Source organism: Dromaius novaehollandiae, chromosome 6 (genome assembly GCF_036370855.1).
Source record: "Dromaius novaehollandiae isolate bDroNov1 chromosome 6, bDroNov1.hap1, whole genome shotgun sequence".
NCBI classification, from domain to species: domain Eukaryota; kingdom Metazoa; phylum Chordata; class Aves; order Casuariiformes; family Dromaiidae; genus Dromaius; species Dromaius novaehollandiae.
The window spans coordinates 16,027,033-16,054,372 of NC_088103.1; the positions used below are offsets into that span (position 1 = coordinate 16,027,033).

Here is a 27,340-nt window from a genome sequence, read left to right on the forward strand (position 1 = left end):
GAACTATCTTCCAAAAGGGTCCTGTCCCTCAAGATGTCCAACATCACAATTTGCTGCCTCATATCTACAGTGTTCATTGAATGGAATGCTGTATGCTCACAACAGCCAAACCACCTGCACAAGAACACACAGTGATAGACTCTGAGTTCACATCCACATCTTTTGAACTTCATACCACTAAGTCACATCCACCATTGCCCTGATATATATGTGGATGATGTCACATGTGGAGGTAAGTGGAAGAAAATGACTACAGAATCACAGAGCAACTAAGCTGGAAATCCTCAGGTGATTAGCCACCTCTGAGCTCAGTTCTGCCAAATACCACACCTAATTTAAATCTAGCTTGGGTGTGTCCACATTATGCTGTAAGGCAGGAATACTCAATGAAATCTCTCTCACATTTAGCAATGAGGAAAATACAACAGGTCTGATAATGATTACTTCTGAAGTCTCACAGTTTGAGAGCCTGTAGAGTCCTGTAAGTCTCTCCTCTGGTTAGTGTTTAGTGGTCTGGTGATACAAGGCATATGCTACCTTTCTCAAGTGGCTGTGAGGAAAGGGAATTTGCAGCACTACAGGTGAGTGCCTTTGATATAGAAGCACAGGCCACATATACCCATGGTACACCTCCCATTCATGAAAAGAAAGGCCTTTTCCCCTTAATTTAAGGTCAGGCACTGCAAGTGCTAATTCAAGGAAAGGTATATGAGAAGGGAAATCTGAGCAGAGCTGAAGGAATACAGTTCCTGTTAGAATCTTCTCACAAAGGCTTTTGGAAACAGCTCATATCATCTATTCTTATTACCAACTGTAATGAAGCTAATAGCTTGCATAGGGCCATTTGGCTGGAAGGCCTAAACACTGTGATATGCAGGTTGTGGTATCTGCTAGAACAGCTTTTCCACTTTTAGTGCCTAATTCTCTATCGAAGTTCAATTAAACTTCACTTTACCACAGTAATGGGTCTTCAACTGGGAATACAGTAATTCATACTTCTTTACAGAGAGCAATGTACAGGAGGATTTATGTGAACAAGAATCTGCTCATGTCTGCTCTTGCTAAACACAACTGAAAAAGAAAACAGACAACTCTTGAAACAAGTGGTTATTTGCTGTTCTCTGCCCAAGATATTTGTGTTCTTTTTTTAAACTGAAGGGCAGAAAAAAAGATAGATGTCAGTGGGTTTTATTCCTACTTTTTCCTCTTTATTTTAACAAAGTGCACAACTGCTAGGCATGACCTAAATTCTGCAAGACAGAAATGCATACAAGCACATTGTTAAGTATCAGAATCTATTTCAGTTCAGGCAATTTCAGCAGAACTGTACAGAAACATCTTCTTTAAATACAGAGCACAAAAAACTAATTCACCAATACCATGAAAATGAACAGCAAGAACTAATATTTAAGACAGCTAGTGAAATCAATCTTTTACCTTTATTCTCTTCATACAGGGATGATGTGGTGATAGCATTAAAATGCAGACTTAAATCTGTCAAAGGCAAAAAAACCCCCAATATTTTTAAGTGAGCATCAGTTCTATAATGTCATTAAACTGAAGTCTGAATCTGGATCGAACAAGTGTCCAACTGGGCATGTGCAGACCCTGCAGGCTCTTATATTTAAATGGAAGCTGCTGCCGCTGCCCTTTGCTGAGCTGGAGATGGAGAGACGCAATCTGAGGCTCCAGTGAGAAACTCTGCACTGGATCTCATATGGTTCCAGACAAGGGAATCTGACAATCTGCTTAACACACAAAAAAAGGGAAACCGGGCTGATTTAAGTTCAGAGGAGAGCTTTTCTTTCTTCACTATTGCTTAGATTTGACATGAATAGTCAGCCCATTCAAAGGGGGATCTCTTGTTCCTCTGAGGACCCCAGCTGCATCAAAATTGTGGAGTCCCTCAATGCATGGAATGACTCAGAAGCCAATGCCTACAAACGAGTGAACCTGCCTCTTAGAGCCCCAACAGTAAGTGTTTTCTGTGACTAAAACCTGTAGCGAGTAAATGCTGGCAAAGCTGGCATTTACAGAACTTTAAATGAACATTTAAGGTGCATGCACACATTTAACGCTGCAATGCAATAATAAACAACATAAAAAATGCTTTCTTTTTATGCCTTTAACTCTTTTTTTGCTGCAGAAAGGATTGTAGAAGCAGTGTTTGTCAGCAATGTTACATGGGCAAAAGAGAGGGAGGAATGTTTAATGTCAAAGTACACTGAATTTGTTGGAAACTATCAAAACAGCATATTCTTGTATGTTAAACAGTTTTTTAGCAGTTCAAACATGATGCTCTCTTGTGTGATTATTCAAGATGGGAAATCTCTGTCATTTCTGCAACAGTCTATAAATGCAATGGAGTGCTTATGTAAATATTAAAGAGTCGTTATTTGCAGTCATGGAAGAGAGCTTTTCAGAAGTTTTTTCAAGGTAAGTTCTATCAAAGCTCTTTCTCAGTTGCTAAACACTAAATGAAAGAAAAGAAAATTTCCTTAAAAGTGTGAAGGTGAGAATCTGTTGTACTGAAACTTCAGGACAGAATTTGCTTGGGCATTCTAAATTCTCCATCCTACCCCAAAAGCCCAAGCCAAAGGAACTCAGGAGTCCTCCTCCCAGTGGTGTATCCCTATATACCATTAGAACTACAAAGTTTTGTTCACCTGCTGTTTATATGAAAGTCTCTTTAAAAGAAAAGGATTAAAAAAAAAGATGCAGGCTAATATTTAAAGTTTTTAAAATCTGAAATTCAACTTAAAATGTTGGTGTGGACACACCACATATTTTGGCATGGCCCATGTAATACAGAGGCCACTTGTGAAAACCGTGTGCAAGTTTCAAACATTCCTGAAGTCTTTATACATATAACATACATATACATGTTCTATGCTAATTTATAATGAAGCAGCAAATATTTTATTATTTGCATAGTAAAAAGGACATAAAAATGTCCTTTTTTTGTAATAAAACCTGGATGTGCACAGTGTACTACAGGCAAATAAACAGCCAAGTGTTGTGAGCCAAGGCGCTTACAAACTAAATTAGATGGATAACATAATCAAAGAGGATAGCAGAACACAGCAGGGAGGGAGAAAAGGGACTGGAGAATACATGGCACATGGAAAAGAATTCTGGGGACAGAGTGATTTACATTGGAAAATTGAAAATGAAATTTTTCCTTATTCTGCTGAAAGAGGTTATTAGCTGTTTGTTTCCACTCCTTAGATAACTGATTGTCTTTTCAAACTCCTGCATTTTAATTTGACACAAAGATTTGTTTAAGCGCATTTCAGGACTGAAAGCAATATGTGCTGTTTGTGGTTGAGATTTAATCCGGAAGCCAGGATACAAAATCTGCTATCCAGATTGCTCAACAGGACAAAAATCATTCATGGAAAGCCCTGCTGCCTACTGGAAACTGGGGCTTAGCAGTTGGCGTCACCCTGATGAAACCATAATTGAGGTGGGATTACACTCCTCTTTGTGCTGCCTGTCACCACAGAGAAAGTGTCCATAGAGGCAAGCTCAGAAATCAGAGCAAGGAACTATGAAGAAAAATAAGTATTACCAGTTGTCTGAGGCCTCTTGTAGGTAGGCAGTATAAAAATCGGCATCCAGAAGTTCTAGGAGATTCCAGTATTTCTGCTCTGGTAATTTTTTCTAGGCTATATGATTTGTTGTAATGTAAAAAGCCTAATACTAACACTGGTAGTATATGCCACACTCTAGAAATCAGCAACTTCCTTACCTGTGTTTCTAGGAAAACCCAGAACAGAGAGACATGCTACATTGCCGAAGTCAGTGTGGGAGTGCCAAAACTTGTGATGCTTTTGGAACTGGGCTGTATTTCATTAAAATAGTCATTCTGCAAAAGCACTGACTACAGTTTGAAAGCTAGATGAATCCCTGACAGCAATGACATAACAGTCTTTATTTCCCTTTCCTTGTCTTTTTTTACCCCAGTTAAGATACAAATCCATTTATTGTCCAGGCAGAAGTAGCTGAAAAATATCTTTGTCCTACTCTTTTTTGTTACTGACTTTTCATTGTCACACAAATTAGTCAACCAGAAGCAGCTCTGAAATATTTTCAAATCCCAAAACAATCTCATGAGGACTTATTGTTTTCCTTTAAATACAAATTTAACCTTGCGTTCTACTCTTCCCATCGGGATAATGTGAGGAGTGGGCTATATCAAACATGATTTATGTTCAGTACAAATATTTACATGCATAGCCCTGCTCCTGCCATCATCACTCTTACCTTTAGTAGGAGTTCAGTAACTGAGATCTCCAGAAGAAGAGTAATTAAAAGGTTGGATTTTTTTCTTGATCTGAAAAAGAACAGACTATTTTTTCCCAGTAATAGTTGCACCGTATTCTTTACATGTTCACTTAAACATTTTTCTCATGTCATGAGGTGGAGGACTAGAACTTTCAAAAAGGATATGCCTTCTACTAGAACTTATTCAAAGGTGAGCTGGTTTGGTTTTATTTTTTTACAAATGATGTTGAAATAACTATTTAAAAGCCCTTCTCTTTAGGAAAAGGTATATAAGAAACACATTCTCAAAATAGAATAGATGCAGGTATCAAGAATTCCTGGGTTATATATCTGGTCTAGACTGACTTCTAACCTGGGCAAATCATTTAGTAATCAGTGATTTTGTCTTAGCCTGCAAAATTGCTTTACCCTTTTAACTCTCTCTCAGGGCCAAGTCCAGGATCTTGACAAGCTTCATGGAGAAATACAAGCTCTGCCTTTTGTTGACATTCTCTGGGGCTGAATGACACTTACCCCTTCTCTGCTCGCACCAAGCGTTAGCATAGCTGTACAGATGTGAGCATGTGCTGCCCTCCTTCCCAAAGGAGTGGGCTGACTCCTCAAATTAGCCTTCCAGGAGGAATTCTACCTCCCTTGTCACCAGCTGTGGCGGCAAGCAATAAATATGGAATAACAAGGCTTCATGCTGTGCTGCAGCCTCCACAGACAAGACCAGAACAGCAGGCATTTAGACATATTTATCTAACTAGCAAAAATTTCTTTCCTACCTGCTAAAAAGCACCCCAAGTTTGTAAGTCTCAGTGAAGTTTACTGAATAACTAACAACATGCTCAGTTCTGTTTTAGCTGTTTTGTTACAGGCGATAAACAAGCATTCCTTTAGGGAGGAAAATATCATTCTTTCTTCAATCCTTGCCAGCACAGTGCTATCTATGCTCAGCCTGGCATCCATTCCAGATTTACTCATTTTATATTTTATTTACTAGAAGCCAGCCTATCTTGCTCAGCCCAAACTTCCTCAGAACTATAAGCATTTTAAGAAGGCAGACTATGTAGTAAACCTAGCCATTTCCCTCTTCTTCTAGTGTTCCACAAGGACACACTTAAACCTGCTGGAAGGAAATGCATTAATACGGAGCAACCTCCCTAACTTCTTGACAATAACTCTACTGAGGCAAAAAACAGAGTAGGATTTAGAAAAGGATTACACATATATTTGGATAATAAAAATATCCTCCATTAAGATTATCATTTCAAAGGGATAATAAACCTATTTTAGGGTACAAACCAACTCCTAAGACTCTATGGTGAAAAGGAAATTCCCAGACAGCTGTTCATTACACAAGTTTTGCAGCTCTGCAGAACACCCAGTCATGTCCAAAGGAGATCAGTGTTCTCTCCAGTGGTCTCAATCAGTGTGGCACCTCCTGAGCTCCTTAACAAAACACAACTATCCACCAGATTCTGCAACATTATGGAGTAAATAAAAAAGTTATAATGGCCTGCCTATCAGAGATTAAAACCACAAATTATTTTACAGTCCTAGCAAGAGGCCAGTTTTCATATATACCCAGCAATATTACAAAATCTACTTTTAAGCATGCCTAAAATACCATCCATGCCTAGAAGCTGATGCGCCCAAGCTGCCTGCCCTTCAATGCTGTGAAGGGACTGTGTTACTTTTCAGTTACTTCCTTGATGGCCTCCACAGTTTGCAAGACCATTTGGTTTGGTTGCTTGAGAGATGTGCAAAATCTACATTGACTGACTGTCAGGAAGTTGATGCTTCCAAAGGAATTGTTTCGACAGAATTAGTATCTGTCTAAGCCAGCCTCAATACAGTAAGCCTGTAAGTATACTGGCACCCAGTGGTCCAGAGCCTCAGATGTATGTTATTTTTGTTGGCTCAGGAAAGCTGTGGTGCGTTGTCCACCCACAGGAAAATGTCTAACCTTCCAGTTTGCAGTTCAGTTTTTTTGTGCATTTGGTGATGTTTTGAACTACGCTGCATAAAACAGACTGTGTTGTCATATGACTTGCAAGAGGAGTAACAAAGTGTGGGTTTTGTCTGTTCTTTTTTCTTATGTTCATTATGAGCCACACACAGAAAGAGCACTCTAGAGAAGAACATGCAAGGCAGCAATGTTATGTACTATCAATGCAATTGATACAGAGTCCCTACGGAGCTGTTCAGACTGAACACTCTCAGAGGACAACTGCTATGCTGGGAACTGCAACAGTGGGGTTTTTATTCTCCTCCCCCCTAAGTACTCATACCCTGGGATGACAAAAGACGACAGAGACTAAACAAGGCTAATCTGCTGGAGAAACTAAATACAGAAAAGCTTTGTGAATTGTTTGATTCCTTGATTATCCTGCTGACCTGATTTCCTCAAACACTTTTTCTCCCCCCTCCTTTTGTTTGATGTACCCATCTCATAGAAGATCTGGGGGTGAACTCAAGGGAAGTATATGTTTTCTTCTAGAGAGAAAGCTGTATGTACACAACTCACTGATGTGTATGGTGTGCTAAGGAGCTGATCCGATGCCTTTTGAGTCGATGAACACCTTTCTATCAACTTAAAGGAGCTCCAAATGAGACCTTTATTTCCAACAGAAACTGTGAAATTACTTTTTTTAATAACCAAATTTTTTTCCTTGGAGAAGAGCCAGCATTGGACCCACTGGTGAAAATCCTAGGCCTACAGAAGTCCACACTAAAATGTGAATCTGTTCTGCTTTGCCACAGACCTTTTCTCTCCCCATGTATTATCATTATTTATGTCCTATCACTGCTCCAGTATAAATATTATTCCTTTATTTTTTTAACACTTGACATTTCTGTTGACCCTGAACTTGTTTTATTCCTGAAGAAGTACCTTTAAAGTCTTCTACTGTCCTTTCAATAACCTTTTCTTCTATTGTGATTTCTCTGTGTATTGGTATTTATCTTTCTAATTTTTCTTTGTTCTGAGTCTTCCACAAATATAGTTCAAATTAAAGCCATTTTTAATGTGTTCTTTGTAGCCAGAACAAGCTCCTTTAATTGATTCATTTCTGTTACCTTGATCCAGTTCTAATTAAATGGATAGCTAAAGGGATACTGTGAAAACATTAGAAATCTCCATTCCAGTAATAATCATGATTAACTGTCTATAGAGCAGCAGTTAAAAAATGTTGCAGCCACAAGGCTAAGTAAAAAAAAAACAAACCAAAAAACAAGTGATCTCATTTCTTTAAAACAATTTTAACTCAGATTCTCACTCCACTTACATGCGATTTTATGTTACTTTGCTGGCAGTGGGTTACATAAAACAATTTCTACTTAGGCAAAATGCCCATTGATGTTTATGATGTGTGGCCAACTTAAACTTGCTGAAGGAACCTGAACAATAAATTTCATGGCTCTGTCATTCAGTTAGCATATCAGCCTTAATGCAATAACAATATTTTGCTCCAATTATAATAACTGCTGCAGCTACATCTTCCCTAAGATCAGACTGTTTGTCCGGCATTTCATCCCTGCTAACGTAGAAACCCAAGGAACGCATTCTTGTTGAGGATGGCTGCAGGCCCACCTTCAGGACACAAGCGAAGATAACCTCTTCCAGAATTCCAAACACTCCTGGGGTCCACCTCATGCTACCGGCACATTGGTCTTAAATATTGCCTATTAACTTTACTTCAACCCAATCTCACAGATTTACTCAGAAGTAATGTCTGCCCCTGTTGTCTGAAAATATCCATGTCCTTTGACAACTGGGCTATTATCCAAGGCATTTCTGAGTTTCACCCTAACAGCGAGTGCCAGGTGGTAAGATGAAGCTATTAACACAACTGCAGTATAATGGGAAAACTTTAAATCTACTTTTAGGCACTTTCCTCCTTTCCTACCAGCAACTTTCCTTCTCCTAGGAATGGGGGCAGATGACAGTTGTAGCACCATCTGCCAGTACTGGTGACTGGAAAGAATATAGCCACCTTCATACCATGATTTAAGCTTGGTGCAGGCACAGACCCTGATACAGGCAGTTTCCTTGCCCTGGATCCTAGGCCACAAGTCAGACTGACAGCATTCACAGTAAGCAGGCTACAAATGCTCCAAAATATCTGCTGGGCTTTGCTCAGCCCTGGCGTGAGTCTTGCCGCTCACTAGGTGAGGAATGCCATGGTCGCAGCCTGCAGGTTTGTGTTATAAGCAATGGTCGTGGTGTGCCATGCCAGAGTGACTGCCACCCCTATGAGAAAAGTCAGGTTATGAAGAAGAGGCAAGATTTGTCTGTTCAGATGAATGAGGATTGGGCTTGGTATTTTTCATGACATTAGTTCGTTGGAGCTGATGCCAAGGTATGTGTAGGATGGTGGCAGTTACACAGAGGTGAGTGTTTAAGTCTCCCTGCCTTACTCTATATCAACAGGCAGCAGAATGGTGACAGTTTGAACAGCTGTTCCTGTGTCCTCTTCCATTTCTGTTAAGTCATCCTGCTTTCTGGGTATAGCCTTCTTGTTTGCTTCATGACTAAGTTAGGGGCACTTGGCTTAAAAAGTCCCTGTGGTTCCTGGCACTTGCAAAAAGAAGTTTTAAAAATATTACTATTTACAATGCCATAGTCATCAGAATTGCCTAGTGAATTTCACTACAGCTCATTAATAGATCAGACACAACTGCTTTCATCAAGTGCTTTATCACAAACTTCACAGAGAGAAAAATACGTTCACTCAGTCCAGAGTGAAAACAGAACTTGTGTGTAAAACAGACATAAGCTGCTTTATAAACAGTTTTTGTGTTTTCGTTTTTCTAACCTTTAATTTAGTTTGTAAGACTTGCTTAATGCTGCCAGACTTTTGGTTACTATGTCTTGAGGGCAACTGGCAATTTAGTGTTACTTATTCAGTGGGAGAAACAAAACAGCCATACTACTAAAGGATTAAATGCATGTCTAACCATAGAAGATCATTTCTACTTAATTTCAGAAGTCTAGCCAGTGATGTGAGAGGACAACAGAAATCACACTTCACAGGTACAGAAATTTTCATGAAATGAAAATTGCAGAAAATTTATTTGTTAAGCACTGCATTACTTGATGTCAGATGCAACAGAAAGGATCCCTCTCTGTCTCTTTTTCTCTTCTATATTCCTCTATTTCTTTTTGGTGAAAACAGACTGCTTTTCTTCACCAAAAGGCTAAACAACTGTAAACATCTAAAATATCCTTTGACCTTTGCACTGCTGATGGCGTATCTATTCTCAGATGATGATCAACAGCAAATGTAATTTGAAAGCAATTTGCTTATTCTGACCTTTTTTGCTCGCTGGTTTTTGCCATTCTTGTCCATTTCCTCTTCTAGAGAAGAAGCATGTGCCAGCTTACTCAGTCAAGTCTGACAATATACCTGTGAATTCTTGTTTACTCTGTAGAAGATGACCGCACAAGATGTTCCTCGCACCTTTCCTACGGTGGATGTCCCAGACCATGCCCATTACACAATTGGAGCAGTCATTCTTACAGTGGGAATCATAGGAACTCTGGGTAATTTCTTGGTCATCTATGCTTTCTGCAGGTAACTCTTTTGCTTCAATACTGTTTCAATACTCGCATGGATGGTCTTTAACAGCATTGTGACTGGAACCTGCAAATGCAGCGCAGAACCCCATCACAGTAAAATGCACTTAGAGACATTTCTCTAGGAAAAAAGTGGCAACTTGACATTTCACTCTGATTTCTTCCCATTAACCATGGTCTATTAGTAAAACTGCAAAGAACCACCCACATACTCCAAGCAATAGAAAAGGAGCCAAAGCAGAAAACATTCAGTCCACTTTCAACTATTGGCTGCTCTGCACTGGACCTATGGGATATTTTGCTCCTGCCTCTAAAAACTTCCTGCCTGAAAATTTTTACTGCGTTAGCTTAAATCACCAGGGTGTGGACCAAACTAATCTTGGTCCAGAGGCTGTATTTATCCGGTAAATTAAACAGCAGATTACGAAGGGCGAGATAGTGGCAAGTTCTCCCAAGCAATCTCACATTTTCTGTTAGGTTTGTAACAGAAAACAGCATTTGCATTTTGAGTAGGTACCAGTGCTTTGGTGTGAATGACACAGCTTTCAGGACAGAAAGGGTGCTGGCATGCAGACTAGATATGTGAGAGAAGGTTAAAGTACATGAGCTAGCTCAGTTCTCCAGCTGGTCCCACCCAGGAAATCCAGTCACAGCAGCTGCAGTTCCAGTAGAGGACACAGAGAAGAATGGCCTGTTTTCATTTGAGGATGTTATGAGGACAAGAAGGGATACTGATAGCAAAGCAGTGATGACAACAAAAGTGTCTTAAATAGTGGCAAAACTCTAAGAGACAGACAGCTGCCTAAAACAGAATTACGTTCAGTAACTGTGTAGACTAAGGCACAAATATATGCGCCCCCTTACTACTACTATCTCCTTGCTCCTAAACTGACACAGGAGATGATAGACCTAGTGATTGATTATGCATCAGTGCAAAGAACCCATAATTTATTTTGATATTTTTCAATTGAGTCTAAGACTGAAAATTTGAGAAAGGAGCTAAAAAGCGACACTGAACCCCAGATCGAGGAGCTCTCAGGTGAGCTTGTATGTGTACCCTTTAAAGCATTGTACTGTATCACCGTGAATAAAACATGCAGGCAGGATACACTAAAGGCTGGCTATTGCTCTTTTCAAAGTCAGTGTCTGGTCCAGCAAAATGAGCATTGTGGAGAAGAATTAATATAAAACAAAATGCTTGATGTGGTACATAGTGAGTTTGCTTAATCCCAGTATTTGGAAGTCACTGCTGATCTTGTCAGCAGTGGAAAAGCCCCCTTCCCTCCCCCTCAGCTCAGCATGACCCAGATCCAGTAAATCCACAGAGTACATCAACTTTAATTTCCTGTTAGTCATGGACATGCAGTGCACTGGGTCAGGATATTTAAAGAACAATGTGTTCTATCCCCATCACTGAGGTAGTTATCAAAACAATCCTCTGAAACACACAGGAGTATAAGAGTATAAAACTGAGCCTTGCTTGCGTTCTCTCATAAGGGAAATGAGAAGCACTCTGCTCTAGCTTGTTACAGTGTGCCTTGATATCTGTGAAGATGCCAAGGCTCAGAGGAAAGAGTAACAACGTAATTAACTGGGCAATAGAGTTTAACAACATTCCTTATGATCTTTTCTTTCTAGGAGTAGGAGCCTTCAAACACCAGCCAACATATTCATCATCAATCTAGCTATTAGTGACTTCCTGATGTCCATTACACAGTCTCCAGTTTTTTTCACCAACAGTCTCCACAAACGCTGGATTTTTGGTGAGAAAGGTCTGTATATATTATTTCTAAGAAATTACTAAGTATGTTCTTACGCTATCAGTAGTTAATCCAGTATTTCCTAGTCCTCAGGTACTTCATTTTTGCAACCTTGACAGCTTTCTTTGAACTACTTTTGTGTGTGGGCAATAAATACATTCCCACCACTGAGAGGAATATTACATTTATGAGATAAAAAGGAGACACTGGCAATGTGAGACACAGGACTAGTCCCATATTGCCAGCATTCTTTCCCAGAAATCTCATAATTTAGTTACTGGCAGAATTTTACAACAAAGGAGCATCAACTCCCAACACACCAATTTAATAGCTGCTCTAGGTAATTTGCTCAGGAAATTTCACCAGAAAGCCTCGCAAAAGTGAGTTTTCACAACAAAATATTAACTGAACATTTTCTGTGCACTCAGCAAATGTTCTTGTGGGAGTCAGGGATAATTCATGATTTACAGAAGATATCTGGTCATTGCTGTATGGCAACAGTGACTAGAATGTCTGACCAAAAGATTCATCAGCCTTTAGGAAAAAAAAACTTCCCTGCCCAAACCCATTTACAATCTAAACAGCCAGTATCAGATGAAAGATAGTTTCAAGGGATTCAACCACATGGGGAGAGAGAGTTATTAACTCTTTCAGCTGTCTCTTAAAAAAAAAAAAAAAAGTGTAACAAATCTTCAAAGCTGCTCCTTCTTCCTGTTGTTGGGTTTTAATCCTCCTCCGCTCCTTTTGTCACCATTTAGATGTGCAGTGATTATAACAAATGTCAATTAAACTTTGCTGAATCATCCTTCTCTCATCCCTGACTCTCCAGAATCTAAAATCCACCCCCGATCTGGCAGGTAGAAGGCTACCCACCTGCAGGAAGGTTTCAGACCCCAGCTGAAATCTTAGTGTGACTTAAGTCAATACCAGAACTGCTGCAGACTTCAATAGAGTGGGATCTTCACCTTTAATATAGGAGGTATATGTACAAATCAGACAGCCCTAAGAAGTCATGCTCAATAATGAGCAGAAAGGCCTGTGGCGTAAAGATGCCTTCATTCTTTCTGTATAGCTGTAGTAAGAGGAAGATTAGTCTTTGCCTCTTGACCAGGTATGGATAGAGAGGAAGGTCAGAGAAGTAATGCTGCCATTTTGATCACTGATGATCAAAAGCATGTTTTTTTGCATTCCATGAAGTGTCTAATTGCACACATTAAAAAAAATGCTTCTAAGCATTATGTCATTTAAATAATTAAAATCAGACTCATGAATATATTTATAGTCTGAATATTTACTTCAGTCTTTCTGACCTTTAGATATAGATGACTCCATGGTATCAAAGAAGCCATAACGTATTGTTAAGTAAAATAATTGTTTCTAGGGCAGCTGCAATAAAACTGGAGTTAAACAAGATATCATGGGACTGCTGAAATGTTCCCACTAGAAACATTAGAAGCCGGTGAGTGAAAATATCTTAAGTATTATACTCTCCAGCAATATGAGCAAACAAAATCTTTAAAGTTTATCTCCATGGATTATGTAATTAGCAAGATAGACAGTAGCTCTGAAACAGAATTACAACTGCTGGAAAACTGAAGCTCTGTTGCTTTAAGAATTCCAGAATACACTAGTTCGTAGGGAACACAGACTTGAATTCTCCCAGAAATGGTTTCTTAATTAGCATGGGTGGATTAATTTCACTGCTACCTCTGTCATCTTCATTGAAAGGCTGTGAGCTGTATGCCTTTTGCGGAGCTCTTTTTGGCATTACATCTATGATCACTTTGACGGTGATTGCCCTGGACAGATATTTTGTCATCACAAAACCTCTGGCTTCCATTGGAGTGATGTCTAAGAAGAAGGCCCTAATAATCCTGGTAGGAGTCTGGCTGTACTCTTTGGCTTGGAGTCTCCCACCCTTCTTTGGATGGAGTAAGTGAAATGGAATAAAAGTTTGTTTGCTTCATAGCACGGGGAAATGATAAATTAAAGATTGCTCTGTTACAGGTGTAGGAGAAGGGTGAATTAATGGCTTGCATGTTAGGCTTGAAGAAATCAATTTGAGGAAGATTGCTAGATATGTATTGAAACCAAGGATCTCAAATCAGAAGAAAAGAAAAACAGTGTGTATATCATGGTAAATTACATGACGCTGGCGCTTTTCCTTGAACTCATTATTTATGAAACAAAGAACAGTAGATAAAATCAAGACCAAAGTTTATGAAAAATGGGCTTGAATATTATCCTATCCTTACTTCTGTTGAGTTAAACTGAACAATATAAAGTAAAGGTGAAATTAATAAATTTGTATTTTTTCTGATGACTTTTTCCTCCCCAAAGGTGCTGTATAAGAGTGCTGGCAATCCGAATCTCTTTATTCATATAAAAGAGGAATACAGTCTGAGTGTTTTGTGCAAGTACGTCTTTAGTGTATCTTGACTGTATTCTAGAAGGGCAAATTTCACTAGGAGTTGGTCACATCATCCAGAGAGCCATTGGTGTCTTCACTAAGGCTTCCCGTAAGGATGGCATTTAGTAATAACTAGGTAACTAATTTGCTTTTGTAAATGTAAATTTTATGCATGGAAATCGGAGCTCATATACAGCATCTTGATCCTCACCGCTTGTAACACAAAGTTTCTGTTACTCTTCTGCATTTGAATCTGGCTCAGTACCATTAATTTGTTTTCTATGCGTCACCAGTTTTCAGTCACGAAGTTAGAATGAACTTGTCAGTTAAAAAACCTGCCCATTACTGTGTTCCCTAATTTCAAAATAGAATGAGTGTGAGCTCAACTGAGGTGAGAAAATAGCAATTTTTTGTCTTCCCAAAGGATGTTGCAACAAACTCAGTTGCTGGGTGGAATTTCAGTAGATTTTTCTGTTACTGTGTTGTTATTGTAATTCTGACTCCCCTTAAACATGTAGCATGCTTAGCAGGCAAACTGCAGTCCTTGGAGAAGCAGCCTTCAGTTTAATTAGGAGATTTAAGAAGAGAATTATGGCATATAGTTTTAGATGCTTGAATCTTAATGTGAGAATGCAGAATAATTACTTGAAGGGTATTAAGTTTATATTATAATTAAACTCTAATAGTATCTGCAGTACTAACTCTCATAAAATAATTAGATGTATACGGGAACATCTGATACAGTATTTTTAAGAGTTAGTCCAACAGAAAATATCATTGTAAAGAGTGAAAATTAAAATACAAAGGTAAAATACACTGCTGTTGACAATTTCGTTACTTAACAGTTTGACACGGTTTCTCCAAGGAGATTATATTTCAGGCAAAATGTTATGTACGTGTGATTTTTCTTTATTTCATGACAAAATTAATTAGATCTGCACAAAAAATCTCTCTTCTCTGAACAATAAATTTCCCTAATCTGCAGAACTAAAAAGAGGTAGCTACTACAATCAGTTTCATTTCACTCCTGAGGAAGACAGCAACTGAGAGGAAATGGAGATAACTGAAAACAACACGGGTCTGATCCAAGGCCCACTGAAGCTTTGGAGATGCCTTTTGACTATGTTGGGCTTTAAATCATATTCTAGAACTGAAACAGCATGATTCAGTTAAATACAATAGGGCAACAGAGTGAGAGAAAATAAAAAGAGGTGGTTTAAAAGAAGAGTTGTGTATCCTTTTAAACTCTTTTTCCCTCGAAGAGGACTAAGTTCCTCCTTATTCTGAGTATCTTTCTCTAAGTTCTGTACTCAGAATATTTAATAAGCATCACCTCACGGCTTAGCCCTTCTCCTGTCTTTCTTTCTAGGTGCGTATGTTCCTGAGGGTCTGCTGACTTCCTGTTCCTGGGACTACATAACTTTCACCCCATCAGTCCGTGCCTATACAATGCTGCTTTTCTGCTTTGTCTTTTTCATTCCTTTGATTGCTATCATATACAGTTATATATTTATTTTTGAGGCTATCAAGAAGGCCAACAAGTAAGTAGCCAACAGTCTAGGTTTTTATTCCTTAGTTTAAGTGACTGCTTATTAAAAAAAAAAAAAAAAAAACTAACAAAAGAAAATCAGAAAGTTCTTCACTTTGAATTTGTAACTATTACTGAGAAAGGAAACAAAATAAGAATTCTGTCAATAATCTATATAGTAAGAAGTATGATCCTTAAAAGGGTTATCAGGGTTCTGAATTTAAGCCACAGCCACTCAGTATATTCACTAACGATTCAGAAAAGGGTACAAGTAGCAGCCTGAGAAATCTAGAGGTTGATGCAGGATTAAGTAAATTAACCAACTCTGAAAAGAAATACCAAAGAGACACCAGAGACACCTAATAACAGTGTATCAACAACTATTCCACAGAAAAATGGATGGAATTGAACTGCAAATTCCATGTTCGACAAAGAGCTAAAGGAAGGTAAAAAATTTAATCAGAGGTCTCTGAAACAAAAACTACTGGTGTAAAAATTGAGGCCAGTGACTGCCACAATATCTGTAATCTGTCTCACAGACTTCAGCATAGCTAGTCACACATCTAGGAATTACACAGTGAGAGTAACGAACCCAAAATCTGATGTAGGGAAACAAAGGTTTCTGCAAGTATATTTACTTTAGTATCATTCAATGAGCTTGAATACCTGATTTATCTGGAAAAATTTTTGCTACAGGACTATTTTCTCCACGGAAGCAAATGGGAATTTTGCCATTAATTTTAGTGCAACAAAGGTGCATTTTAATTTTGAGGAATTGGCCACATACAGTTAACATACATTAAAAGCATATGACTTTTAGCATGAACTAGTGTGAGAGTAATTGCTTCCCCATTTAATGAAGTTATTTGGTCAACCCTACCTCCTTTTTTGCTGTAATATGTTTGTTTCTCCTAGGTCTGTTCAGACATTTGGATGCAAACATGGAAATAAAGAGTTCCAGAAACAGTATCAGAGGATGAAAAATGAGTGGAGGATGGCCAAAATTGCACTGATTGTCATCTTGCTTTATGTCATTTCCTGGTCACCATACTCTGTTGTTGCTCTGGTAGCTTTTGCTGGGTAATTACGAATGTATCAGCAAAGAAATATTCAGTGAGAGCACAAAGTGTGAAACTGTAAAAGGTGCAATAGGTAAAAGTCAATGCTACCTGTCAACTCTAATGCCTGAAGTGCATTCAAAACATACACATATTCGGGAGTGATATCTAACAAATGGGGCACACGCTGCCTATGATTTTTCCTTAGTTTGACTTTTCAAACAAAAAAAAGAAAACAGGAAGGTTATTACTGGCAACATAGGAATTGAGCTGCTGAGTTCCGAAGGGAGATTCTCTATGGAAGGGTAGTTGAACAACCTGAACTTTATATTAATGTTCTAAAATGGAAACATAAATGGGCAACCCCCATTATGGCCTGATTCTCTTTTCTTTCTCCACTTCTATTTACACAAGTCGATTTATTTTCTTGTGTTACATCAAACTGCTGAAATGCCTTACACGTATAAGCAACATCAGAATTAGACAGTACACATTTGCATTGGGGAGTTTTTTGGTGCTGGATCTAAAGATGTTAAGTATCAATCATTCCAGCACGTCCTTCATCTATTTAATTGTCAGCATTTTATACAGTATTTTCAACAGAAACATGATAATTAACACAGTGCATGTACATAGCTTGATACCACATTACTGTTAATACAATCCAGGTACAAGTAAGGGATTGGAAGTCAGGATGTGATGGCTCTACGTGGATATTTCTCCCAAGATAACATGTGACACTAAACAAGCCTCTTCATCTTCCTGTGCTTCAGTTCAGCATTTCTAAAACAGACCTGATCATCTACTTCAGAACATCTTGTCAAATGCAAAGATTTTGAAATACTCAAGTGGAAGATTCCTATGTCAGCACAAAACATTCTGTCTGTCATTCTCTAGTCAGAAATAACAATACATCTTCTTAAGCTTGACACACAAGATAAATTTACTTACGATGGATATATTTTTGGGCAGATGGAGGGTGGTGATTGTTGTCATACACCTACGGAAAAGGCCACTGCAGGGAAAGGCAGCTTCCTAAATTCTAAAAACTTTCCCTTAAGAAGAAAAAATATTGTCTAAGAGAAGAGGATTCCCTCCTACTACATTCAGAGGGGCAATTCCAAGCAGCAGAAAACATTTTCTTCGTGAAGATAAATGAGTTCCTCTCTCAGGAACTTGGATCCCTAGGATGTTTCCAATGCAATCAGTCCAGTGTCACCAGTCTCCCATCACAGAGAGACTTAGGTACCGGGCATCCAGCATTGGTATGTGTGACCAGCTAGAGATGGAGGAAAAGCAAGAACACAAAGAAACACAGAAGAGCTAACCTGCAGTACCACTTACTCTAAGATACCTCAAAAAACTAGAAGATGCTTTAAACTAAGCGTTGTAGCCATGCAGAACTGTCAGGCTGTCCTGTATGATTCAGTATCTACTTCAGGAAGATCAAGTGCCTGATGAACTTGACTTACAGCCCATGTCTCACACTGACAAATACTTGAACAAATGGCCAACTTCATAACTATATAGTATCTGACAAACAAGCATTTGCAAATTTTGCTCATGAAGACATCTGGTGAGCAATACAGCTCCATTCAGCTTTTCTTCCATTTCTGATTTATCCCTTTTGGGCAATCGTACTGAAATTTTTCAGAGATTAATACACCAAGCCTGGAGGCCCTATGTTAACTTTTATTACAATGAACTCTGATAAAATCACTGCATGCCACAAATGGGAGTCTGACATGGAGTCTGTGGCTACAGTCTTGGACTAAAGCCAGCTCCTCTGACAGAACGACATACACAGCAATGAAGAAACTTAATTCCTTTAGAAAATGTTTTGGAAGGGGAATACTGAGCTAGCACATAGTCATGCTTAGTAATACTGTTGGTGTCCAGGTTCTATAAAAGTTGTAATTTCTAGGAGTGGTTAGCTTAAACAAAAGCCTGTGTCATTGTTTATTTCTGTTAGGTGAATTCTCCAACAGTCTCACCAAAGCACCATCCCTCTCATCTCAGGGTCTTAAAACTCCATTCCAGCAAAGAAAATTTGCCTGGTGAAAGCTGTCTGTAATGTTTTGCTCTAAGCTGTTTTATCAACTTTTTTCTGACCACAAATATATGGGTTATTTCAAGTTATCTTCAAATTTACTGGCTGATACCAGCATGGCAGATAAAAAATCAGTCATAACTACTGTATCCTTTAGAGGGACACCACCTGCATACATGCATCTCACAGTAATACATGAGCCTAACATGTGATACCCGAGGACACTTCCTTTCAGTCTTAGTTCAGGTCAGGCAAAAAATAAAGTCTGAATAGGAAAATTGATTTATTCACTTATTTATTATGGATTTCTCTTTCCTGATAATGCTTCATTCTGCACACCCATTAAATTCCGTATTACTGCAGGTTATCCTGATTCAGCAGGTTCATCTGCTAAGTTTGGAACAGATACTCTGATGAACGCATATTCATTTATTGCAGGCTAACTGTCCCACATTGTTTACAGCTAGGGTAAACAACACGGGGGTTACCACCATCTTGTGTCCTAGTAGAGAAGCACAGCAGTGCCCAAGAGAAGCACCAAGAAAATCATGTTTCTCAGAAATGCAATTAGGCTGGGGATGGTTTTTGCAGGCCGAGAATGTAAAATTTGCCCACCTGCTGTTTTGGTACAGAATCCCCTCTTTTACTTTCTTTGGAGCAGCAATAAAGCATTTCTCTTCAGTATATAACTGTGCGCAGACTACCTAGAATTCACTACTAAAAATTTATATATAATGCATTTGCATTACTTTAGGTATTCCCACGTCATAACACCCTTCATGAACTCCATACCAGCTGTGATTGCCAAAGCTTCTGCCATCCACAATCCCATCATTTATGCCATCGGTCACCCCAAATACAGGTAAGCTTACTCTTACTAGCCATGTTTAGTACAGTAGAGATAACCAGACAGTAACTTTGTTACTTATGGGACCAGTACCTGAACTCTGCTTCACCTGCTCATTTTACCTCTGCAAGACAGCCTCTCCCTCCCCAAGAAAACTTCTCAATGCCATATAAATGTCAGTGGAGTTTGTACTTGGAACAAATTACTGTCCAGATGGGAGCTGGAGAATGCTGATCTGTACTTACCGATCACTTGATAAATTATAGAGACCTTACCCATCTCAAACCAAAGCACCATAAAAAAATTTTAAATATCTCCATGGGAGATGACATTTGTCAGTGTTGCAAATACCAGTTGGTTAAATTAACTAGGCCCGTGAGAGATGCAGTTCAGTAAAAGAATCCCAACTCTTTCCTATTTTGTGCGTCTTCCCCACCTTTCTTCAAGTTTCCATATTTCAGATAGTGTTTCTTCTGAGTTGTAACATCTAAGGTCATTACGACATCAAGTGCAGATGCAGGCTGTGGGATCTGAAGGATGGCAGCAAAGCCATACATACAGTATTGTTTTACCCTTTACAAAGACCTACTGAGGAACTAGGTAGAAAAGAGGCAAACATAGACTTGTAAGTGGGGAAGGCTGGGAGGGAGAGCAGAAGAGTTTCCTTGCACTGCATACGATGAAATGAATACTGTAATGTAACTGTACATTTTGTACAACTGCACGGATACCAGGCAGACAGATGTGCAAGGGGAAGCTAGGATAGCTGCTTAGGGGAAGATTAAAATAATTCATTACGTGGTACTTCTGCAAAGTTCCATTCAAAGGGACAGAATTTTGTATTTGCCCTGATTAAGCTGAAAGCAGATAAAACATCATTTTAATAGCTCCCTTCCGTCAGAAGAGTTATATTTTGATGTCCTTATCCCTGCAAAGCAATAAATTTGAATTCCACAGAACACTGTGAATAAGTGATCTTGCAGGGTAATTGCATGTGAGATACTGGATATCTGGAAAACTCTTTATTGCACCCAGTAACTTTTCAGTCTGTTCAGCATTAGTCCACCTTTCTGAATAAATGCATTGTTTATGGTGACTGGATTTTTGAGCTAATGAAGAAAACCTGACTGGTTCTACTTCTCGTCCATTAGAACAGCCATTGCAACATATGTTCCCTGCCTTGGATCCCTGCTGAGAGTTTCTCCTAAAGAGTCCCGGTCTTTCAGCAGGTATCCCTCCTCCAGACGATCCACCATTACCAGCCAGTCTTCTGAGACAAGTGGGCCGCAGAAAGGAAAAAGGCGACCATCTTCTCTCTCAGACAGTGAATCTGTAAGGAAGACACTTCCCCATACATGCTTTTTTAATTACAGAGTAATTAATTTTCACATGGAGTCTTTCAAAGTGGTAGCTGATTTTGATGAAATGCATTACACTGCTTGTTACAAGAGCTCCAGAGAGAGCAGAGGGACAAAATGAAATAAAAGAAGGCTGAAGTGTAAAAGCAGAATGTAAATTCTTCCATTCTTGGTGTTTTATGATTCTGAAGGAAGAGTGGAAAGATGGAATAACAGGAATTTTAGAAACTGAGGGAGGGGTAGAGTCAGAGTATCCTTGAAAGCCTGATCATATTTCTAGGATGCTGCTTGTCTGACCACAGATTTGGAGTCTGGACATACCAAAAAAAAAAAAAAAAAACTGCTGTGAATGAAATAGTTCTTTAGTGAAAGCAAGATTGTAAGCAAACAGATACTGCTTTTTGAAGGTGACGTGAGCTGTATATGGAAAAATATTAATCATCATATTCAGACAAATCAAAAAATCCATTACAAAACCATTTTTGCAGAAGACAACAGCTTGCTGCTGCCAGTCTAACTGAAGCCAAATGTTTTGCATAGCAGCTGGAAGCAGGTCAGATGCTTGGATTCCCAGGCTTTCTCTTGCTTACTAGAAGCACATTAGTACCCTCTATGCAATTGTTTTAAATACAATTTCCAAATATATGAAAAGGTCATTATTTTCTCAGTGATTTTTTTCACAGTCAAGCTAATCATTGCATCTGATCCAGTCAAGCTCTGAATTCTAACAGTTGTTTTTAACAGTGATGTTTCAATTTCTTTATATTCTAAATTTTTTGGCTTCTGAGTCCAATCGAAATGAAAATTTTCTGGATAACAGCCACCATTCAGCTTGAATGTTTCAAAATTGGCTAATTAAAAAGGAAACATTTTTATATTGTGAATCCTGATTCATTAAAAGGAACTGACTGAAAATTGTTTACTTAGGGATTTTCCAAGGCACAAAATAACTTTGTGTCCCTAGGAGTATAAAAAAAATTGCATGAAGATAATTTATCAGCTCATAAATTAAAATTCTTAAAAAATAGACAGATTCCTTCAGTAACGCTGTGTGCTCTTTTCCTACTCTCAGTGCAGGGGAGGGAGGAATCCTATTAAAAATTCAAGATTTGTATTTGCCCAGGAAAGCAACTCTCAATATTCAAGGAAAAATAGTGGAATTGACAGCAAAAGTTACCTCAAATAATAATAACAAAAAAAGCAAGCAACTGGCATACTTCACTCTGGAATTTCTTGTAAGCTATGAGTAAGACTGGATCTTGTTCAGAGTAATAACAGAGTCAAGGTCTTCTGACACCAATATGTATGTTCCTTAACTATTTGAGTTGACCATAGAATTCTCCGACTGTATTAGCAAGTGATATCAGTTCAGCTGAAGTAAAGGGCTCAAGTTTAAAACAAACTGACAAGCAAAATTATCTGCTTCAGTGCTCTCCAATAATTTCTTTTGTTTTGGCACCGTATTTAGATCAACTAAGCTATGAGCTTTCTACACATACGTTCACAATGCAAAGGGTTGGTCATCAAAATACAATTAACGTAATTAGGACTTGTACAAGCTGCTAAATTATCTTTTTATACTCCTATGGATGCAAAGTTATTTTATGTCTTCGAAAAACCTAAAGTAAACAATTTCCAGTCAGTTCTTTGCAAAGAGAAGGAGCTAAGTTCAGCAACAACTGAGGACAGGTGATTAGAAAACAAAGTGGCTTCCATTTTACAGTTCAATCAAACGGGACGGTAAGTGCTAACCCACTCTATGCCTGGATGCAGAAAATACTCTCGTCCAACTTCTTACACTTCAGCAGGAAAATGTATGTTTAGATTGTCCTCCTGGATATTTCGTTAACCTTTTCTTAGAAACCTTCTGTGGAGGCATTTCACTCTGTAGATTGCCTTCATCACTGCTTCCCTAGTAGTTAGAAAGCTGCTTCTTAAAACACAACCTTGATTGTCACTGTTGCAAGTTAAGTGTATTTTTTCCTCCTCCTCCTCCTCCTCTCTTCCTCTTCCCCCCAGTTATACAGAAAAAATGATCCTGATCCTCCTTGGAGCAATCAATCTGTTATGTATTAAAATTCTTCTACAGCATCCTCACTTGGGATTCTCTCTTGATAAAACAGGCTCAAGAGACCAATTCCTTCAATTCCATTACAGTCATGTTTTTTTGCACCTCTTTTTTATTTTCTCTCCTGGAGAGAGTTTATCTATGCTCCCTTCAGGTAAGGTGCCCAAAACTGCCCAAAGTAACCCATGTTAGACTTCATTAGTATTGAGTAAAGGGGGACAGCTATTCCCCTCTATGCCATGCTCCTATCAGTACTTCCCAGAACACATTATTTTTTATAACATACCACTGTTCCTGTGTGATCCACTGTAACATAGTGATCTTACTCCAACATATTACTGCCAAGCTCGTTGCATATTTTTTAATTTCTTACATGGAGTACTTGAAACCTATGAAAAAGTAAGCTGAATTTTAGACTTAAAAGACTTCATAGATTTGTTTGTACCAGTTATATGCAAAAGAATTTATTAAACTGCACATGACACAGCTTTTGTGAAATATCTTTTATAAAATGTCTGTCCCTCTCGTAATTTCTGTCTAGGTAAAGCTGATTTTCACAGGACAAATTGGCTGGAAATCTACAGAACCTAAAGTGATTGTTTTTGTTGTACTCCTTTTAGGGCTGTACTGATACAGAAACTGGTATCACCACTATGATGTTCAGACCTGCCAGCAGACAGGTTTTCTATGAAATGGGAAAAGACACAAATGAAACTAGTGACCTAAGTGCCAAACCTAAACCAAAAAGCCACGATTCTGGGATTTCTGAGAAGGTAACAGATTGTGCAATATCTAAGTTCTCAGACAACTGGTAATTTAATAAATCTGCACATTTTATCATAATTAGTCATGAATGTTCCTGCCTAGAAGATGGGGATAACCTATGAATTAATACCTTGAGGCTGTAAAAGATCCTCAACTGGTTCATTATCCAGCTGTCTTTGTTGCACTTCTGGCAGGCAGAGGAACTGTTGTACTGAACTTAGCATCTGAGTCGTATGTCTTCTATTTAAGTTTGTATTGCTTTTCAGCGTACAAATTACCTGACCCATCTTTCTGTTGTCTCCCCGTTTGTTCTTAAATGAACAAATATAGTTACTGGAGAGGTAGAAAACAAAGCTGTCCTTAGTATATTTCTACATTTCAGTCCTCTGCTGTCCTTTTTTTTTTCTCCCTATCCTCTGCATTTCAAATTTGCAGGATATTGTGACATACCTGTATGTTGTTTGTCTTTCTTGTCTGTGTTCTTTTTTCAGACATTTGTAGATTCTGATGACATATCCATGGTGGATCTGAATGTCACAGAGCACACTGCTACGTCTGCTGTAAGAACTGTTATTTTAATATTTGCCATGGGTCTAACTGAGCAAATAAAAAATAATGACATTTTGACCCAGTCTTGGAGCTTAAATTAACTCATTTGTTGAGATGCAAAAATAAGATGATACTCCCAACAGAAAATAAAAAAATGCCACAAGTGGTAGAATGCACTGCTGAAACTAATCAGAGACTGATGGAGAACATATGTACTACATAGTTCTTCTTAAGTCCAACTTCTTCAAGGAACTTGAATATTTTCTTGGATTCAGCAGTTTCCCTGATGAGGTCCGTAATTTCCTTAGTTGAGCATGGAAGTCTTAATTTTGTGCTAGACTTTATATAAATAATACACACAGGAAGATAAGCCATTCAGATGGCTGTCCCTCTGAAACAGCCATAGTCTTGTGGAAAGTACTGCTGTACATATCGATATTAACTGTTTCATGTTCTCTGTTTTGGGTAGTGCCAACCAACTAAAACATGCAACTTACAGGAAACCCAGGTAAGTCTTTGAAACATGCCATAACACTTACTCAGTACCATGTTGTCCCAGTGCCTCTCTTTTCTTCCATGTAACAAAAGCTATAGTATATTGCTATTTTTTTGACATCTTCCACAAGTGAGTTAACTTGCTCTAAGTCTTGACAGATGAGGAAATAAGAGAAAAGAAATGCCGGATGAAAGCAAAATGGGAGCTAGACAGTTTAATCTTTGCAGTATTAATCACCATGTAACATAAACATCTTAAATTAAGTCCAGATTTTTTGTAGTGATCCTAATAAGCTATTGCTAGCATCATCCTAACACCCTCATTTTTTGGTCTGTGCAAGTCACAGCTAGCATTGCTACTGTCAAAATAAGCTAATCAACCTTCCCTTCAATTCCTGTTTTTGCTCTTTTCTCCAGTTTGCTTCTCCTTTCAAAAATTCCATGCCACGATGAACCTAAACAGGTGCCATCTCACTTATCTCAATTTCTTTATGTAGGAACTCTTTATTTCACTGAATTCATAGACTCTTTGAGCACATCCTCAGCACTTTTGCTCATGGATGGATGTGCTGTCATTAGCCTGGTCTTATACCACAGCAGACCAGATTCTGAAGTAGCAAATGCAAAGTCTGTGCTTTAATACATTAACATCTTTAACAAAAGTTTTCTCATAAGGTACTCAGGAAACATTCCAAAAGTGTTCAGGTCTACCTTTTCCTCCATCCTTTAAGTCTGGCTTTGAGTTAGTATTTAGGATTGTCAAAGCACTTATCTAAACAAATGCTGCTTTTTCATAGATGCTGCAACCTGATCTCCTTGTAGACATCTGTGTTTTCTATTCCTCTTAAATCCTTGCATGCTTTAGACAGGTGAAAGCCTGAATGGTACTGGACTAAGAAAAGGAGAGTCTCACCAGAGACCGTCTGCAGCCCAGATACCCAGCATTATAATAACATACAGCAACGTCCAAGGAGTAGAGCCACCTTCTGAATACAGCTCTGGTTTCCTGTACCCTAAGATCAAGAGCCACAGCGAGAAAAAGAACTCCAACAGCTAAGTGGGTGGTGCAAACCAGAGTATCAGCTTAGTCAGTATCTCTGGAATAACTATGGATCAGCTGAATCCAGAAAACCTTCCTACATTGTTCTGATAAGCTCCTACAGAGACACAACACAGGACAAGCAAAGATAAAACCAAGGGGAGTCAACTGTTCAGCATGAGAGCTCTTTCCAGTGGTTCATTTCTTGATCTGAGTCACATCATAATTTTATTATTTCTTCTTTATGCAGCTCATGAAATGATTCTTTCACTTGGATTTTACTCTGCTCAGGTATATACCAGCACTGTATAGATCTTACCTACAAGCTTCTTAAGATTAACTTGGGAGGAAGGGGAAATAGGAGATTCAAAACCGACCTTTTTTCACTTAACTGTAGCTTAATTTCAAAGTTATTACAGAGATAAAGCTGAAAGATTTGGGGAAAAAACTAACATTACTTCCTGCAGATGTTTTCTTCATTATTGTGAAGTTTCTCTAGCAAATGAAAACTTAATCATGCAGTCAGTGCTCCCTTCTCTCATTAATAACATGTTTTCCCTCATTTTCTTGTACAGTATGGTTGAAAGGCAATGCACTTGAGCAGAAGTTTGAAGTCTTGGATCTTTATTTTAACTTCTGAGATTCTGGGGGAAGGGAAGGGAATCACACTGAAGAGAAGCCTATGCTCCTTCTCCATACCTAGATTCTTTTTCCGACAGTCATTTAGAGAGCAGATTAGCACAGTTTAGCTAACCTCCTCTGAGCAATAGGAATGTACCAGAAAGTTCCTCCTCACTTCCCCTTAACCAGTGTCAAGAGAAGAATGCAGAGTTCAAAGCAGTGTATGTAGTGGAACGTCTTATGGTTAAGCAAACACAACAGACTTCCAAGTCTTCAAAATAGTTTATCTTTAGGTGTCCTTTTCTAAAGTAAACTTTAGGTGGAGAAGGATTAGTTACCCATAAAGATTTGTTCTACGGATGTGTGGAATCCCCATCCTCTCCACATCAGCATTTTAATTTTTGCCTTCTCTACCCAGCAGTATCCATACAGGCAAGGTCTTCTGCATTGTGACTACATCCAGTGAACTGTACTTATTCCTCCAGAAAGGAAAGAAAACAGTTCTATGAAATAGTATTTTTCTGCTTTTCCCTGGTGCTCTTTCTAGGGCATGAGAATAAATGGACAGAATTAATCTACAGTCCACAGAAATTTGCAATCCAACAATATGAGGTGTAGTCAGTCCACAGTGGGGAATATATACTTTCTGAGCACAAGAGCACAGGGCACAAAGAACTATTGAAACAGTTCTTTCCTGCACCATCCCCACCCCCCAAGTAATTCTCTGCTTATTCCAAAGAATGGAGGGAACCCAGCAAGTAGTTTTGTTCTAAGTAAACCACTCTTTCTATTATCACATCAGAAACAGCCTTAAAACAAAAATGTAACCAGATCATCCCTCTGAAAGAAACTACAGCAGGTTCCAGGAGATCTGAGGAACTGATTTGAAGCAAACTTCTGGAAACTTATCTCAAATGGGGTTATTACAACTAAAAATTGAAC

The 27,340-nt window shown here is 38.6% G+C and overlaps 1 protein-coding gene across 1 annotated transcript; it reads left to right on the forward strand.

Moving 5' to 3' along the window:
• Nucleotides 1–1,830: 1,830 nt before the first annotated feature.
• On the forward strand, nucleotides 1,831–25,816 carry OPN4 (opsin 4). Its single transcript, XM_064514473.1, has 11 exons — nucleotides 1,831–1,974; nucleotides 9,709–9,848; nucleotides 11,489–11,622; nucleotides 13,339–13,542; nucleotides 15,390–15,561; nucleotides 16,464–16,628; nucleotides 19,411–19,518; nucleotides 20,655–20,835; nucleotides 23,550–23,702; nucleotides 24,186–24,254; nucleotides 25,604–25,816. The coding sequence occupies exons 1-11, from the start codon at nucleotides 1,831–1,833 to the stop codon at nucleotides 25,793–25,795; spliced, it is 1,662 nt and encodes a 553-aa protein (XP_064370543.1). The 3' UTR covers nucleotides 25,796–25,816.
• The last annotated feature ends 1,524 nt before the right edge of the window (nucleotides 25,817–27,340 follow it).

Coding starts and splice junctions, on each gene's coding strand:
- OPN4 (XM_064514473.1), top strand. CDS start 1,831: ATGAATAGTCAGCCCATTCAAAGGGGGATCTCTTGTTCCTCTGAGGAC. Junction 11,623..13,338: donor CTGGATTTTTGGTGAGAAAG/GTCTGTATATAT, acceptor CTTCATTGAAAG/GCTGTGAGCTGTATGCCTTT. Junction 24,255..25,603: donor AGCACACTGCTACGTCTGCT/GTAAGAACTGTT, acceptor TGCATGCTTTAG/ACAGGTGAAAGCCTGAATGG.